Raw genomic sequence first — 18,932 nt, forward strand, 5'->3', positions numbered from 1 at the left:
CAATCAGAATTTTTGCATCCAAGTATGTGATTGATTGGTTTTGTGGCAGACTTATAACGGTGTACAGAGAGTTGAGCGTGCATGAAGCAGAGATGTTGTGAGCGCGAACGACACACTGAGAGCAGGTCTGCAGCTGTCTGTCAGCACACAGAGCAGAGATCTGACGAAGAGCAAATGCCAACAACTGAGCGAGAGGGGCTGTAATTGTGTGTGTATATGAATAATAGCAAACACTGAAAACTTCTCTTCACTCAAAATAATTTTCTCATCAAAATGCAAAAATTGTGCTCGCAATTTTGTTTTTTACATGCGCTCAGAATAGAGGCACAAAAATAACGCCATAGACTTCAAAGCATTTAACACTAAAACTGCCAAGAGGGTCTTATATTGCATGTTTTCTCTCATTTTAAAAGATGAAAATTAATGTAATTATTCTACAAATGAAAAAATGTTATTAAAGGTAACAAATCACATTCTAACTCCAGTACAAACAGGTTGTTTGCTGAAGTGGACAAAGTTTGCCAACTTTATACTCTCCTTGACTTGTACTACTGGAATATCATTTTTAATACATTCACATGTATCCCACTGACACATGTGACACAAAGTATTTGCTGTTTCATAACTTCAGCTGTGTTGCTTGATGTTGGAGAGATACACTGGAGGCCTATGAACACTGTTTATGGGGCAGTCTGGTTAAGACAGTGTTATTCTGTGATATGTAATTTTGTAGAGTTGTTGAACTGTGTGGTTTTATTTAATTATCATATCAAATTATATGTTATCAGCCTACAAATGACAGATTTGAAATGCTTTGTTCTTCATGAATAAGGAAAAAAAACAAATACAAGAAAAACAAAGACGAAATTGTTTTAACTTTTTAAAAACTTGATTTATTTATTAGACGTTTGATGTTACAAAGCTGACTATAACACAAAGATGTATGTTGAAGGACTTGACTTCAGGTTGATTATTTAGCCTTGGCCAGACCCACCATATTCTGGCCTCTGTTGAATAGTACTGTCTGAGGAAGACATCGCCCAGGATCCACAGGTTGCTACCTTGACCACTGAAGCCAGTGAGGCAGCCATAGCTCTGGGACTAAGGAGGAGATGTAACAGAAAAAAAATAAATACAATTTAGGGAATATGTAGAGAAGTTATAAAATATAAATAAAGAAAGGAATTCTTACCTGACTGATGTAGGCAGAGGCTGGGAAAGTGAACTGCTGTCCATTGATGTTGAAGGTCACATCAGGCATTTGGCCAATGTTGTTGCAGCTGACCATGTACTGATAAAATAAAATAAGCTGCCTGTAAAATATGTAAAGTTTGAAGAGTATCAGTTTCACCAGACCAAGTGGTACTTCACTCAAAATATTTCTCCATATTTTTTGTTTTTTAGCACTGACCTCTCCATTCTGGCTACTTGCTCCCAGCCAGGCATTGATGTTGTCAATGTCGCTTTAAGGTCCAACAATCAGAGAGGTTCCAGTGTCCACAATAGCCTGACAGCCACCATTACAAGCCACAGCCTGACCATTACCAGAAACACTGTAATGGACAACACAGTATGCATCAGGGAAGAAAGTTCTTTGCCAATATAGCTCTATAATAATTCTGAAATCAATACAGGGCTGTAACTTTTGGTTTTACCTGTCAACTGTGATCTGACTGTACAGTTCATTGGAGAGAGGAATCCAGGTGATGGAACCAGAGTAGTAGTTGGTATCAACACCACCAAAGGTCACCGCACTGACTTGCTGGGTGTTACTGCAAAGAAAACCAACAGTTCAAACAACAGGGAAACTAGGAATTGAGTATAAATTAATATATGAGGCATCTATAGATAATTTCCAGAGTCAGGTAGAATCCTGCATAATACTTATGAGCTCAGATACACGGAGAAGAGGTTCTGGTCGATCAAGCCTGCACTCATGTTATCAAACACAGGTGTCACACCAGAGGCAGATAGACTTGGGTAGGCCAGACCAAGGATACCATCAGCCTGCATGTTCTGCATGAAGGGGGCCTCAGTTTGGCTCAAACCAAAGATCTGATTTGTCACAGTCAGACCAGCAACCTGCCAACCAAAGATGAAGCCAGGACAGTTTGAAAACCAATGGTGATGGTTTTTTGAAAGTACCTGCTTGGTTCTTTTTCATACCATTCTATTGATCTCCATTTAAAACCAAAACCACTCCAAATGTTATTTAAAGAATCACATGTGAAAAAACCCCTTAATTTGTGTTTTATATTTTCAGATTTTACATTCATAAATACTTTTTGAGGCAATTGCAGTTCTTACTGTGAAAGCACTGTAATACATTTACAATTACTATTAAACAAGTGAAAGTTCTTTTCCCTGGTTTATAAAAATATTTTGGAGCAATACTTTCAGGCTAACATAGTTTTCATTTTGTAGGGATTATCATGGCGTTTGAGCAGAGAAGCACAGACTTTCCCCACTCTGGCTACCTCTTCAACTCCAAGCCAGCCAAGAATTATAATCTCTCCAGCAGCTCCTGGGTCTTAACCAGAGTCTCCTCTTTGTAGAAGATACTTGAAACAGTTCACCTACATTGTGTGTCTGTTAGAAATGTCTCAATCGTGCACACCAGATCAGGCTCCTTCCCCACCAGAGAAATAACATGTACCACTAGTTAGTTTATTGGAAGTGTCAGTCATCATCACCGAACCCCTACGGCCCTAACCTGGGCCAGACTCCAGGGTGGGACCTTGGTAACTCAGTCTTGGGAACTGTAAACTGACTCTTATATATATTTCTTTGTCATTATAAAGGTTTTCAGAATCACTCTCTGACTTTGTGTGGAAATGCATTATGTAATCATAGATTTACATACTGCAGGCTGCACTGTTGCAGTAGATGGAGGGAACCCACAGGTTAGATGAGCCAGTGTCAAAGATGACTTTAAAGGACTGAGGTGGAGTTCCAATTGAGATGACTCCATAGTAAGACAGCTGGAGAAGAAGAGGAGACATGAAGAAATGCATGTTCAACGTTTAGATGATGTTACTCACACCAGCATCATTGGTCATGGATTCAGGGCCCACAGCGAAGCTCCCATCAAACTTGGCCATGGGATTGTATGGGTATTTTTGCCTATACTCCTCCCATAGACCCTGTTCCTCCAAGACCACCCTGGCCCTCTTACCCTTTTCCAGAGGGATCCTAGGAGTCATCAAAGGGAGCAAATTACATTTTGCCCATTACGATACATTTAGAAAACTTTATTGAGCTGTGAACAGATGTTTTTTCATACCAACACCCTCTTAGAACTGCATATATAAATATTTTATACTATACGTATCTTATATTTGCATATATGATAGATGACCATGTCAATCTATTACTATTTTTATTTCAAATAGTAAAAGTAAAAAATAACTAAAAAGAAGAATGAAATGAATGAAACATAGTTTGGCTGACTTACTGAACGAGGCAATCAGACAGTGCCACCATGGCAAACACAGCAAAGGCCCACTTCATTGTTTCAACTCTGCCGTCTACTGCAATAGAAGATGATGTATATAAGAACAACAGAACACTTTACTCCTGTAGTCAAATATTAGGTGTACAACCCTGTTAATGGACGTGTACGTAGACTCTAAAGCATGATTGCACAGAGATGCACTCTGCATAACCCTAACCCATATTTTTCACATTAGGCTAAATCCTGTCTATCTATTGAAATGTAAAGAGGTGGGTTTTTTTCATATCAGCAACCTCTTAAAAGTTTTATTATTTATGCTTCTTTTATTTTAGCGGACCTGACACTGTCATATATGTCTGCAACTGTTTAAAAGAAGGCTGTAGGAAAATAGGAAAAACAAATAAAAAGTAACAAAGAAAGTAAATGGATGATTTATAATCTGACTTACTGAACGAGGCACTCGGAGAGTGATACCATGGCAAACACAGCAAAGGCCCACTTCATTGTTTTGACTCTGCCCTCAACTGCAGTAGAAAACGATGCATATCAGACCAGAAAACTTTACTAAAATAGTAAATGTACAACTTTGTGGAAGGACCTATCTGTAGACTCTAAAGCACTCACCACACTCCCTGCCGGTGACTGATGCCCTCAGGGGTCGGTGCATTGTTGGTTCTTGGTGTCCGGGGCTGGGCGTTCAGGTCATGTGCCAGCTCACTCCCGGTGGCTACTTGGCGGGGCCTGGCGCCTGCTGCTCGGTCAGGCCTCTTCCGGGGCGCGGAGGGCCCTCGGGCCTCCGGCGTGGCCCGAGGACCTGCGGCTCGGTTCACTCTGGCACAGCTGGCTGCCGGCGGAGCCGGCGGGCACGCCGGTGCAGCCCCCTCTAGCTTCTGCCTGGTGGCTACTGGGTGACCCCTCGTCTGGGGATCCTCAGCCCTTCCCATGAAGGTGGCACGGATGCCCCTCTGGTGGTCCTCCTTGGGCTCTTGCACTCTGGGGCCTCTGGATGTCTGGGGCCTGGATCTCCTCCATGCCTGCTTCATTCCCTGGGGGACGGGGCTATGGCTCTCTACATCCTCTTGCAGACCATTACATGGGGAAACCATTTGAATACAAGCGCGCCGATCCACACAGGTGTGCACACGGGTGTTCACTGTTCGTAGACTTAAATCACACCTTTCTTGGCTGCTACTTCAAAGCACATTGTGCGCTGTCTGTCCTGCGTGCTGCACAACAACATTCAATATTTAGTATTTACTGTTGTTTACACTTAGCTAGATTAATGTGATGGTGTTGTGTATAGTATGTTGCTTTGTTTTGGTTTTTTTTGCTTGTTTTCTATTCTTTTTCTCTCAACAGGTGATCCCGGAGATATTTTTTTCCCCCCCCTTTCTCACTGTCCCTCTCCCCTTCTGTTTTTCTTTTCCTTCCTCTTTCTTTCTCCCTTTCCTATCCCTCACTCATGTCTGTCCCGTCTGTAACAACTGAAAATAAAATAAAATAAATAATAAAAACAAAGGTTGATCAAATGGACCAATACAGGAATGCCATGATGATCCATTTGGCAAAATAAATCCATTGGGTATCCTTGTTGGTCTTCAGACAACAATTCTGACGGCTAAAGAACCAAATGGGACAGGCAAAAAAAAAAAAAAAAAAAAAAAAAAAGACTCTAAAGCACGGGTGGCATATATTTTCATACAGGTAGAATGATATTTTTATGTAATCCAATAAAACAATTAAAAATAAATAAATCTCATAATATATAGTGCTTTTATTTACTACATTTATTTAAAAAGTGAAACAAAGTCTACATATGTATGTGTGCACCAAGTCTCACCAAGTCTCTGTGAAAGCGATAGCCAATCCTTTTTTTAATCTCATCATCATTGTTATGAACTTTTAGTTTTGAAAGTCCATATAATGGAGCATGATAAAAGGCCAGTGATAAGTAGCTTTGATTTTAAGGAGCTTTTATTTTGAATATCTAATCCACTTCCTTTAAAACCTGTAAGCCCTCAAAACTTTGAATGACAGTCATATAATGAAGTATTGGCTTGAAGATGTGAGCATGTTTTTTGTGATGAATAATAGCTGTGTTTGAATACACAATCTGATATCGTTGTGTTGGTGTTGTTCCCAGATCAACATAGTAAATGTTGTTCCAGGATCAACATTGCAAGTGACCAATCAGAATGTTGTGACGTCATACTTTTGCGACTTCGGGAAAAAACGCCGTAAAACAAAAAAACTGTACTTAAGCTGCGAGAAATTGCCTCTGTCCGCCGATCAACGGACCCTGACCTTGACCCTGACCCTAACCCTTTAATAAACGCTAAGCAGAATTGATATTGTCCTTGCAACATTGGAATTTCATAAATGCACGAATGGCTTGGCGCGCCAAAGAATAACATCACAAGAATGTGATTGGTCACTTGCAATGTTGATCCTGGAACAACATTTACTATGTTGATCTGGGAACAACACCAACACGACGATATCAGATCATCTGTGTTTGAATGGTCCTGATAAACAGAGGGCACACTGACCCTCTTAACCACTCACAGAATCGACCTTGATGAGTTTTAGCCTGAAAAAGAAAGGGTGGCATAGCCAAAATCAGTGAGAAGAGGGAGAGGTGCGAAAACCCCTCGTCTGCGTGAGAGGGAGACACAAAAAGACACAAACATGGATTTCCCTCTCAAACAAAAGGTTACGAAGAGAAAACTAGAAATCATAATGAAATATTCTATCACTCTGCGTGGCAGCAACTTCCCGAGTACAAAATACTCTTGATCAGAGGGAAGTTGAAGCAGCACAAACATAGCACAGTTGATTGACACCAGTTTTGTTTGTTTCCGTTAATGTGGGGGGGGGGGGGGGGGGGGGGCTGGTTAACCTCTGATGACCTCTAGAAACTTTTATTAATATCTTTTAAATGATAGCAGCACAAACGCGTGACACCACTTTTGTTGGATTTGAAGGTGGGGCCAACTTGACTCTGAGTCGCAGTGTAAAGACAGCCGGTGCTTCTGATTTTCAGCTGAAATTTGTGGGCTACGTTCTGTAAGAGTGTGGACAATGGAGGAGGTTAAGTTTTGGTGACATTCATGAGAGAACTATAAATCCTAATTCACACCATGGAGCCCTGCTCCAAAAAGCTGACGTAGATGTAACACCGTCTATGTTGCCGGTTCTAAGAAATAAGCACTTCAAGTTTCAGAACATGTTTACCGCCTTCTTGTTTCAGTATAGAATAAAGAAAAGGCTCTAAAAAGTGCGTCATCTCGCCCTTGGAGTCGTCTTGTCCCCTTTTTGGCCCATCACAGACATCGACCTGTTTTCCCTGCGGACATACTGATGGGATTCCTGATCGTGCTTCGGTAAGAAAATTGTTTATATTCGTGGTGTGATGTGCATGTAGAAACCTGTTCTAAACTGTTTTGATGTGCTTGGGTAAAAAATTATTATTTTGTTGCTTGACGCGGTGCTGATTGCACCAGCTGACTGCGGCACGCAGAGTCTCTGACTTGAGCTTGTTGGTCTGGTGTACCGCCTGTCATCTGACTCACACAGGGTCTCCTCCACATAGCCTTCATTTACAAACTGCTTTATCAAACCAAACATTACAGCTAACAGCTGGATTTTCCTGTTTCAGTGCCACTAGCCAAACAACAAAGAACCACTCACTGCTTAAGAGACAGAGAATAAAAATGGCCAGTTTATTATCAGTTTCTTAACATAAAACTCACTGTTGCAGCAAGTGTAAAAAAGTGATCCCCTTAAACTAATTTTTAGTGCTATTGTCGTTATTTTTGCCACACCTTTACCTCTCAGACCGATGTGGATGAAAACAGAGGTTCTCATATTATTCTGGAATTCCCCTCTTCAGAGTTTATTAACAGTTAAAAACTATCCAAACTGGATTTTACTCTTAATAGATTTTATATATGTAAGTCTCCAAAGCATTAAATTACTTTAATGTCACTTAATATTTTTCACTTTATTATCGGCAGCATCCCTAGGATAACCACATTAATACATCCCAAATGAGGGACATGGAGTGTGTTTGTGAGTTTGTAATGCTTAGAGGTGGTCCCAGTCCCAGGTGGCTGATGTAAAAATAAATGCACAAATAAATAAAGACCACATACACAAAGAGAGTGATGAAAAAGCTGAATTCAGTTTTTAAATACATACAATAAGCATAAATGGACTGGTTCTTAAGGTTCTTGCTTAATGTAAGCAGACGTTTGTTCAGCATTGTTCCTGCACATGTGTAAGAGCAGTGCATCCTCCAGGGCGGCTGTAGCTCAGTAGGTAGGGAGTGGGCCATCTACCAATCAGATCAGTGATCACTAACTTAATGCTAAAGTATCCCTGGGCACTAAACTGATCCCTGAATCGTTTCACGTTTCCCCTGGAGTCCGAGTGTGTGAGTATTAGGTTAAACGTGCTTTGTAGAAAAAAAAATCACCTGTATGAATGTTTGTGAATGAGCCTTGCAGTAAAGAAAGCACTTTAAGTTCTAGAATTTAGTAGAAAAGTACTTCATAAATACCAGTAAATGTAATCCCCTTTTCACTGTAATTACAGATGCAAGCCTGACTTTGGTTTTCAGTATGAATGCATCCAAGATGAACGCCTTCCTAGCTTTCTAAACACTCATTTAGTGAAAGCCAATTCATTGGCTCAACGCTTCCATATCCACGCCATAGGTTGAGTGTACTCAGGTTAAACTGTCTTGTGAACGCGCATCGACTTCATTTGAGTTTCATGGGAAAAACAGGAAAAGGGGTTTGGAACATGAAATCCCTTTCAGGTGAGATAAAATAAGTCACGCAGATGAAAAAAAGAACATACAAATAAAAATCCCAACAAATGTCTTCTACTTTCAACTGCTCGCTTTAGGGTCACCGTCTGCCCCCATCTCATCCATATATCCACTATAATTTGTCTGCTTTGCCTCTAACTTTGTCTCCGAACTGGTTAACCTGAGCTGTTATATGTTATATATATATTTCTGTGTGTGTGTGTATGTGTGTGTGTGTGTGTGTGTGTGTGTGTGTGTATAAAGTTATGTTCTCTTTGATAAATTCCTACGCTTGAAAATCTTTGATGTTGTAAAAGAGGGAATTTTCTCATTCTTCTCATTCTTGACAAAGTGAACAGATAATAAATGACATCTGTAATCAGTACATCAAGATTGTTCTCTGTTATTCTCTTAAGCCATCGGGTTTGATGAATAGTTTGGCCTACAGGGAACAAAGTTTGCTGACTTTATGACTCAGCTGAACTCGTACTACGCAAATGCCGTGTTTTAGAATGTGTGGTTTGGGGTATTAGCATCCTTGGGTGGTGGATCCAAGTTTTTGAGTGAACTGATGTTGTTTTTAGAAAGTCAAACTGGCTTCAGGATCACCCCTATTTATCTGCTATATTCTACCTCTCTTAAGCCATCTGGTTTCACGAGCAGTCTAGTGTACGGTGAACATTGTTTGTTGACTGTTCAGCTACATAGGTGTCGTGTTTTTAACTTCTAGTTGTGGGAAAACTAATTGTTGTTTCATAGCTTCAGTTGTGTTGCTCAATGTTGATCATTCTGTTGTAGGCTTCAGTGGTGCTGTACATAGAAACATTTCCAAACAAATGTATTTTTTGGCACATTGCTATTTGTACATATTTTAAGACACAGTTAATTTCACTCTTTGCAAATGATTAAGTGGAATCACATCCTTAATCCTGACAGTGCACAAATATTGTTCTCTGTTACACTCTTAAGCCATCAGCTTATACGTATACGGTGAACAAAGTTTGTTGATTTTATGACTCAGCTGAAATTATGCTTTGTAAATGTCTTCTTTTTAGCATTTATAGTTTCCCCATTGACACATGTGACCAAAGTATTTGCTGCGTCATAGCTTCAGCTGTGTTGTTCTGTGCTGTTCATTGTGTTGTAGGCTACAGATTAATGGTAAACAAACATGTACAGGTTCTTGAAGGACAGGGTGATTTCAGAGTGATTATATAGCTTTGGTAAGACCCACCACAGTCTGGTCTCTGTTAAAGATGGAATAATACTGTCTGATGACATCACCAGGTTCTCCAGGCTGTGACCTCCAACACTGAAGCCAGTGAGGCAGTCATGGTACTGAGACTAGGAGGGAGATGTAGCAGAAGAACTCCAGCTTTAAGGAACATGAGAAGAAGTTAAAAAATACACATTTAATTAGGAAAGAAACATTTACCTTGTGGATGTAGGCAGAAGCTGGAAGAGTGAATATCCCACATGCTTGGACAGCATTCCACAGTAATGAATGCACAAACTAGTTTTTGAGCCTTACTTTGAGACAGGGTGTTTCTAACCTTAGCGATACTACACAAATGCAAGAAAGCATTTAAACGTGTTTGTTTAATATTCACAGAGGAAACGAGCCTGATTGAAACGGCTGTGAGATTCCTCACAGTGTGACTGGAGGCCAAGATAATGTCTTCCAGAGTAACTATCTGGCTTGATAACCTGTTTCTAAAATTTTTATGTCGAATTACAATAGGTTTTATCTCAGTTTAATCTGAGGTTAAAAGCAGAAAATTAGAGTTGTCTTTTGGTTGTTTTTTTTTTTTTGCAGCTTAACAAATTGGTGTGTGCCATCTTTTTTCATTGGTAGATAAAGCAGACAAAGCATATGATGTTTGCTCTCATAGAAAACATCATGTTTGCACTGTAGTACTCTTTCTTGGCATGAAGCCATATTGCATCTCACTAATTTTCATCTAACTTCTTAACCAAGCATAAACAAGTCTTTCAGATAGCCTCATAGCGTGGCATGCACTGGGTTCACCCATAGGACAGTTTAATCAAAAGATGAAGACTACTGTAACAAATGCGAAGGTGGGACAAAATAAAAAACTAGAACAGCAGAGCTGACTGTGAACAGGGTCAAAGGGCCCATTATTAAATCTTCAAATTGAGTAAAAAACCTTTGTCAATAGGGAAACTATGAATGCTAAAAACACAAGATCTATAATTAGCACAGATTTAGCTGAGTCATAAGTCAACAAACATTGTTCACCGTGGGCTAGAAAACTGGTCAAACCAGATGACTTGAGAGAGTATCCTGTACACAAATAAGCAAGGCTGTGATTTATAACTAATGACTTCATTTGTTAAAAAATGAGACAGTTCCTCTTTTATTCCTCACACACACACAGGTGACTGTTGCTTATGTGCTGTTTCATAACTTTAGTTGTGTTACTCTGTGTTGTTCATTTGTCTTAGGCGACAGGTTTATTGTACGGTATGCAGATTGGAGTAGAGATACAGTTCAGAGCTCTATGAACACTGTGTAATAGGTCAGTGAGGTTAACAATAAGTTATTCTGTTATATGTAAGTTTTTATAAAGGGGTTGTTAAACTGTAGGCTTATTTGTATTATATTTGCATTTATATTAACAATGAAACTTTAGCAGAATATAAATGATGTTAAATGCCTAATACTCACTATTCACATACTCTTCTTTCAAGATCACCCATCCTCCATTTCTGTTCATATCTACACCATGGTAGAAGTCAGCTCTCTCTCTCTTTTAGACTTAAAGTCCCTACTCTTATATAAAAACTTCTGCCTTTCCTTCTCTCTTGCTCCCTCCTAACGTGCCTTCCCCCTTTCTTCTTCCTTTGTCTTCTGCCAGCAGTAGCACAGTTTCCACCAGCACACTCTTGGCCAACAGTACCGGAGGCGGTCATTGTTAACCTGGCCCCAATTAATCTGGTATGGAAATTTTATTCTTTATGAACCAGAATTTGAAAGTTTGTTTTGACTAAGATTTTATGCCAGATGCTCTTCCTAATGGAACTATCCCCATTTATCCAGCATTGGTTCCACTGACTTGTTGCCCCCACTGACTGGGTTTGTCACTCCAGCACTTAAATGTCAGAATGTGTTGTTCCTTCAATTATCTCTATTCCTTCGGTTAGGTAACAATATAACATGTGTATGTAAAATAGTCCTAGGCTATGTTAACACTTAAAGTAAACACACAGAAGTACACACATAATGTTATGGTGGAACACTTTCTCTGATCAAAGATGTGGAGAATAAAGTCAAATTAAACTGTAACATTCTGTTAATTAGGGATGTTTTCTAGTTTCCTGCTCTTTGCTATTTGGAATTTTTTATGTATAAGCTGACCTTCTGCTGCTCCTGCTTGTGGCCAATCAAAGTTCTTGGTTTATAGTTTAATATTGCTATCTGAGGGATTTCAAACATATTGCAATGTCTGAATCAAATGGTCATGCCTTTATTCATTTGCAGAGCAAAATATCTACAGCACAGTGTCTTTACCACTTAGTTATAGAATGTTGTAAAGTATAGTAAAATGTTCAAAAAATGGACAACAGCGAAAACTTGTGTCTGTATTTCGGTCATTTTTTTCAAGTGATTCTGTTTTCCAGACACAGACATTTTTCTTCCATTGTGATGTTTCTCACTCAGTCTCTGGTCCTTCAGAGATCCAAGCTTTCCTCTTTACTGGAATCCCATCCCCGATAGATCTTCTTAAGCCTTCTTCACTTTTGGGTCTGGGATTAAAAGCAGAATTTTCTTCTCCGTTTCCACATGGAGAAACTTCCAAGAATTGGAATGTCCTCTGAGCAGCATCAGCTGAATGAGAGCTCCCAGAATGCCACGCTCTTCTTCTGGGGAACTTTTCAAACTGAGAAGCTTTTGAATACAATACACTGATTCCAGGTGTAGGGTCGGCAACTTCGGAAGAGTGCACAACACTAGCTGGCTGAGGTTGAACTGCTACTGACTCAAACTCGGAATAGGAGATATATGTATTGGGAAACATGTACACTGAAGGGACAGAGGACTGGAGTGTAGATGGAAGGGAGACTGGTAGCTTGGGATGATGGAGACTGGTCTTCCTGTGAGTAACTTCTCCTGTTATCCTTCCTTCATCTGCGCCTGTTGGTATTCCTAACTCTCCAAAGATTCTTTCACTTTTCTTCTCATAATTTATCCATGTCTTCCTTCTCCTGGTCTGAACCTCGTCCAGTTTAATTTCTAGGTTGTATATGTCCTCACTTATCTGGTTGACCCGATCAAAACGAGATAGCAGAGCAGTAACACGGGGCAGCAGACTGTCTAGGTACTGCTGGACTTCAAAACCAAGCTCAGACACTGACGAGTCCTTAGACCTAATGGAGAGAGCCGAGGATAGAGGACGTGGGGACGAGAATGCGGAGGACAAAGAAGGGGAGCAGGAATAAGAAACGGTTGAAGACAGGGTGGAGAGACAAGATTCCTGTGAAAACCTGGAAGGAGGGATGTCCATGCCTTTGAACTTCACCCTGTGTCTGAACTAGAAAGGGGAACAAATGTGCAGAATCAGCAACAACAGCTACAATTTTTAGTTACTCAGCCTTCCTGATGGAATGCTTCACATTTAACAGTCTATTCACCTGTTTAGCCTTAGTGAGTCCCATCCATAGCTTGAGCCTTTTGATGAAGAACTCCACCATTTGATAGTCCTGAGGTTTAATGGTTGGATGAAACAACTCAGCCTGCTCTGCTCTTTAGAAGACGAAAGAAGATGGTTTATTAAAACTTAAGATCCCTCTGTGGCTCTATCTTCAGTAAATTTCAGCAAAACATTCAAAACAACATGCCATTTAACAAAACTTCCTATGATACAATGTGGCACTCAAAATTTTGTGAACCACTTATATTTTTGTGGAAATACAGAAATTCTTACTGAAAACATTACTATATTATCACAAAAGTAATAGAAATTCAAAGATCACTTCAACAGTAAGGTGTGTAATACTGTGCAGGGTTACAAAGTGCAACTTCTTTGCAATGAAAGAGGTTTTATTTTTGTCATCGCCAAAGAACTTGCCAAGAACTTTATCCATTTGTGAAACATAGGGTTGGTACCATCATGGTTTGGTAGCGCTTTTGCTGAGTTTAGGCCAAGATAACATAACATCATATACAAAGCCATGAATTATGAGGTCTGCCAAGAATTTTCAAACAAAGATATCAGGACATCTGTAACGTAATCGAAAAAGAAAGTTTGGCTTGCTATCAGCGCTCAAAAGCCTGCATCTCTGATGTCATGGGTATTGGTGACTTTGGGATGTTTAAAAGATTTACAGATCATTTTCCTTTTTTTTTCCATTTACATTTTTACATCCGTGAATCGCAACCTTATCGTGGTGGAGGGGTTTGTGTGTCCCAGGGATCCCAAGGGCTATGTTGTCTGGGGGCTTTTGCCCCCTGGTAGGGTCTCCCATGGCAAATTGGTCCTGGGTGAGGGACCAGACAAAGAGCGATTCAGAAGACCCTTATGAAAAGAACATCGAGGGAACAGTTTACCCTGCCCGGGATAGGGTTACCGGGGCCCCGCCCTGGAGCCAGGCCCGGGGAGGGTGCCCGAGGGCGAGCGTCTGGTGGCCGGGCCTTAGTCCATGGGGCCCGGCCTGGCACAGCCCGAAGAGGAGACATGGGCCCATCCTCCCGCAGGCCCACCACCCGCAGGAGGCGCCATAAGGGGTGGGTGCATTGTGTGCCGGGTGGCGGCCAGGAGCGGAGGCCCTGGCGGACTGACCCCCGGCTGCCAAGACTGGCAATAGGGACATGGAATGTCACCTCTCTGGTGGGGAAGGAGCCTGAGTTAGTGCGTGAGGTTGAGAGGTACCGGCTAGATATAGTCGGGCTCACCTCTACGCATGGCTTGGGCTCTGGAACCAGTCTCCTGTTGAGGGGCTGGACTCTGTCTCAGTCTGGAGTTGCCCCTGGTGAGAGGCGGCGGGCTGGGGTGGGTATTCTAATATCCCCTCGGCTTGCTGCCGGTACGTTGGGGTTTTTCCCGGTGGACGAGAGGGTTTGTTCCCTGCGCCTTAGGGTCGGGGAACAGGTCCTGACTGTCATCTGCGCTTATGTGCCGAGTGGCAGTTCGGAGTACCCAGCCTTCTTAGAGTCCCTGGGGGGGGGGGGGGGGTGCTCCACCTGGAGACTCTGTTGTCCTGCTGGGAGACTTCAATACTCACGTGGGTAGCGACAGCGAGACCTGGAGGGGCGTGATTGGGAGGACCGGCCTCCCTGATCTGAACCCGAGCGGTGCTTTGTTATTGGACTTCTGTGTTAATCACAGTTTGGCCATAACAAACACCTTGTTCGAACATAAGAGTGTCCATAAGTGCACGTGGCACCAGGACGCTCTAGGCCGTAGGTCGATGATCGATTTTGTAATCGTATCACCAGACCTGCGACCATATGTTCTGGACACTTGGGTAAAGAGAGGGGCTGAGCTGTCAACTGATCACCACCTGGTGGTGAGTTGGATCAGGTGGCGGGGGAGGACGCTGGACAGACCTGGTGCACCTAAACGCGTAGTGAGGGTGTGCTGGGAACGACTAGCAGAGGCCCCAGTCTGTGAGATCTTCAACGCACACCTCTGGCAGAGCTTCAACAGCATTCCGAGGGAGACGGGGGACATTGAGTCCGAATGGACCATGTTCAGCGTCTCCATTGCCGAAGGTGCTGCATTGAGCTGCGGCCGCAAGGTGGTTGGTGCCTGTCGTGGTGGTAATCCCCGAACCAAATGGTGGACACCAGAGGTGAAGGGAGCCACCAGGCTGAAGAAGGAGTCCTATCGGGCTTGGTTAGCCTGTGGGACTCCGGAGGCAGCCGACAGGTATCGACAGGCCAAGTGGAATGCGGCTCGGGCAAACTCGGGTGTGGGAGGAGTTCGGAAAAGCCATGGAAAAAGACTTTCGGACTGCCTTGAAGAGATTCTGGCAAACCGTCAGGCGTCTCAGGAGGGGAAAGCGGTGCTCTACCTGCACTGTGTATAGTGCTGGCGGAGCGCTGCTGACGTCGACTGAGAAAATTGTCAGGCGGTGGAAGGAATACTTCGAGGACCTCCTTAATCCCACTGACACGTCTTCCGAGGAGGAAGCAGAGTCTGGGGATGAGGGGAATGACCCGCCAATTTCTGGGGGCGAGGTCACTGAGGCAGTTAAACAACTCCTTGGTGGCAGAGCCCCTGGTGTTGATGAGGTCCGCCCCGAGTTCCTGAAGGCTCTGGACGTTGTAGGGCTGTCCTGGTTGACACGCCTCTGCAATGTTGCGTGGAGATCAGGGGCAGTACCCGTGGACTGGCAGACCAGGGTGGTGGTCCCCATCTTTAAGAAGGGGGACCGGAGGGTGTGTTCCAACTACAGGGGGATCACACTCCTCAGCCCCCCTGGGAAAGTCTATGCCAGGGTGCTGGAAAGGAGAGTTCGTCCGCTAGTCGAACCTCTGATGCAGGAGGAACAATGCGGTTTTCGTCCTGGTTGCGGAACACTGGACCAGCTCTTCATCCTCTCGAGGATACTTGAGGGTGCATGGGAGTTTGCCCAACCAGTCTACATGTGTTTTGTGGACTTGGAGAAGGCATTCGACCGTGTCCCTCGGGGTGTCCTGTGGGAGGTGTTGCGGGAGTATGGGGTGTCTGGCCCATTGCTACGGGCCATTCGATCCCTATACAACCGTTGCAAGAGCTTGGTTCGCATTGCCGGCAATAAGTCGGACTCGTTCACGGTGGGTGATGGGCTCCGCCAGGGCTGCCCTTTGTCACCGGTTCTGTTCATAATTTTTATGGACAGGATTTCTAGGTGCAGCCAAGTGGCGGAGGGCTTTCGCTTTGGTGGCCTCAGAATCTCATCTCTGATTTTTGCGGATGATGTGGTTCTGTTGGCTTCATCGGGTGAGGGCCTCCAGCTCGCACTGGAGCGGTTCGCAGCCGAGTGTGAAGCAGCAGGAATGAGGATCAGCACCTCCAAATCTGAGGCCATGGTTCTCAGCCGGAAAAGGGTGGAGTGCCCACTCCGGGTCGGGGATGAGTTCCTGCCCCAAGTGGAGGAGTTCAAGTATCTCAGGGTCTTGTTCGTGAGTGATGGGAGAAGGGAGCCAGAGATCGACAGACGGATTGGGGCTGCAGCTGCAGTAATGCAGACGCTGCACCGATCCGTCGTGGTGAAGAGGGAGCTGAGTGTAAAAGCGAAGCTCTCAATTTACCGGTCGATCTACGTCCCTACCCTCACCTATGGCCACGAGATGTGGGTAGTGACTGAAAGAACGAGATCGCGGATACAAGCGGCAGAAATGAGCTTCCTCCGAAGGGTGGCTGGCCTCTCCCTTAGAGATAGGGTGAGAAGTTCGGCCATCCGGGAGGGGCTCAGAGTAGAGCCGCTGCTGCTCCACATTGAAAGGAGCCAGCTGAGGTGGTTCGGGCATCTGACAAGGATGCCCCCTGGGCGCCTCCTGGGTGAGGTGTTCCAGGCATGTCCCACCAGGAGGAGGCCCCGGGGCAGACCCAGGACACGCTGGAGAGATTATATCTCTCGGGTGGCCTGGGAATGCCTTGGTGTTCCCCCGGATAAGCTGGAGGAGGTGGCTGGGGAGAGGGAGGTCTGGGCCTCTTTGCTTAGGCTGCTGTCCCCGCGACCCGGCCTCGGATAAAGCGGATGAAGAAGAAGAAGAAGAAGATTTTTACATTACATTCAAATGAGCTGAACATAACCCGTAATACAAAATATTACTAGAACACGAAACAAAAAATGCTGGCTCAAAAGGACCCAGAACTGTGACATCATCTTTCTATCTTAAGATGGAATTTCTAGGTAACCAGACACCTAGAAGACTTTCACAGCTACAAATTGCCAAACATCAAATGTCAGTATGGCAAGATTATAAACTTGTTTAAGGCCTATGCTTGGCTTGAAGGGCTATTTCTGTCTTTAAAACACAGTTTCTCAAGGGGCTAACAACTTCGACAGTCTCCAAAACTCTGTTGTCTTTGAAAAAAAGAACAAAACCTAACTTTGGTTAAAGCAAACATAGCATCAAAAGAAAGGTAATGTTGAGTACCCGTAAGTATGGATAAGAACAGCTCCACAGAGTCTAGCCAAAACCCAAACACCTCCTCCCATGAGAAGCAGCCCATAGAGAGGGCCCAGGATGGGGTGGACCTGGCAGATTTTTTGCAGGACGATCCGACCATGAAGAAAGGACAAGACTGAGACACTGGTGTCTTGTACTGACAGGAAACCTTCTACTGATTGTGAAAAAAGCTGAAACAAACCATATCAAATATCTTTCATCACGCCTGTTTAAATATTTTTGCTTAAGCTGATGTTTTTCTGCTCATACCACATTCCCAAGGTGAGTGCAGAGCAGCATCAGCAGCAGTAGTAGGACAGCCAGAGCCAGCAGCTCCCTCCAGGCTCTGTGCAACACTCTGCCTATCACAGCCCACCTCTGCACAAACTGTAAGGTTCCCAGCAGCTGGAAATGGGAATGAGTTGTTTTTTTATTTGGGTTTTTTTTTAATCAAAGTGAAATATCTGTGGACATGTGTTAGACAATACTTCACCTTTAGAACAAGCAGAGTGAGCAGGATGGCTGCACACTGAGAGGACCTTTGTGACAGAAGGGCAGCACTGTGGAAGTTGATGAAGTTGTCTGGTTGGGACCGCAGCTAAATAGCACATAAAGGTTATTGAATACTAATTTTGTAGCATTAGTGAATACTGAGGATTTTTAAAATGTTATTCTTTACCTGGGAAACACATGATGACGCACAAGACAGGAAGCGGAGCTGCAGGATAGCTGTTGTCAGCAACAAGAAAGCAAGGAGCAGCTGGAACCAGTGATGGCATTGATGCAGATACTGGGTGCGCTCAGTGGCCACAGACCACAGCTCTCCAAGTACAGTCAGGAGAGCAGAGATGAGCAGAAGAATCTGTGGTATAAAGTCATTGGATTGGGTGAATAAGAAATTTCTATTAACTATTAAGCTCTAAATATCAGATTATGGTGAAAGAATTTTATTTGAAAGTCTGCAGGATTTGTTACCGGAAGTGCCGTCTGCAGGTCCAGTCCTGACACGGATAAAGGGATGAAGAGTGGATGGATAGAGAGACAAGATGTGATGGCTTGTGTCCGAGTCTGCTCAAGTTTTATGCACACGCACAGAAATAAAGCAGACTCTCTGTGGTACTGAGTGAACTCTATAAAAAGAGCTTCAAACCTGGAGCGAAAGAAAAGAAATCACCTTTTTATTTTTGTCCTTTTTTTGTTGACTGAATATGTAAATGAATGCAATTTGATAAGCGTGACCCATGCGTAAATAAAAGCTTTGAGTTTATCATTACGATGGAGGGTAAATGTTATGCAAGAATCTGTGGGCCATAAACAAACAGATAAATAACGACATTAGAAGACGATTGGACACCACAGACAAAATGTGCACCACAGTTTTTGGTCGTTTGCGTGATAATGCTCCATTTGATTTCAGAAGAAAAACAACGTTCCATTGTTTTGCTTTTCGGCAACTTCTAATGGGCTCACACACCTCATTATTTGCAAAATAGTCAATTCAACAGTATTAATGAACACACTCAGCATGTCTGAGAGAAGCACTC

The 18,932-nt window shown here is 43.3% G+C and overlaps 1 protein-coding gene and 1 pseudogene across 1 annotated transcript in view; both read right to left on the reverse strand.

Moving 5' to 3' along the window:
• Positions 1-904: 904 nt before the first annotated feature.
• Positions 905-4,051, reverse strand: LOC146513121 (pepsin A-like; annotated as a pseudogene).
• A 5,639-nt stretch (positions 4,052-9,690) lies between these two features.
• The window catches only part of pkd1b (polycystic kidney disease 1b), a 37,766-nt gene continuing 28,524 nt past the window's right edge, over positions 9,691-18,932 (reverse strand). Inside the window, exons 36-42 of the mRNA XM_085170409.1 lie at positions 18,364-18,538; positions 18,068-18,250; positions 17,882-17,986; positions 17,659-17,793; positions 17,377-17,579; positions 12,921-13,032; positions 9,691-12,820 (exon numbers count right to left, since the gene is read on the reverse strand). Of these exons, the coding sequence (XP_085026535.1) occupies positions 11,942-12,820; positions 12,921-13,032; positions 17,377-17,579; positions 17,659-17,793; positions 17,882-17,986; positions 18,068-18,250; positions 18,364-18,538 (1,792 nt within the window). The 3' untranslated portion in view covers positions 9,691-11,941. The remainder of the gene's footprint in view (positions 12,821-12,920; positions 13,033-17,376; positions 17,580-17,658; positions 17,794-17,881; positions 17,987-18,067; positions 18,251-18,363; positions 18,539-18,932) is intronic.

Source organism: Neolamprologus multifasciatus, chromosome 8, assembly GCF_963576455.1.
Source record: "Neolamprologus multifasciatus chromosome 8, fNeoMul1.2, whole genome shotgun sequence".
Taxonomy (NCBI): Eukaryota; Metazoa; Chordata; class Actinopteri; order Cichliformes; family Cichlidae; genus Neolamprologus; species Neolamprologus multifasciatus.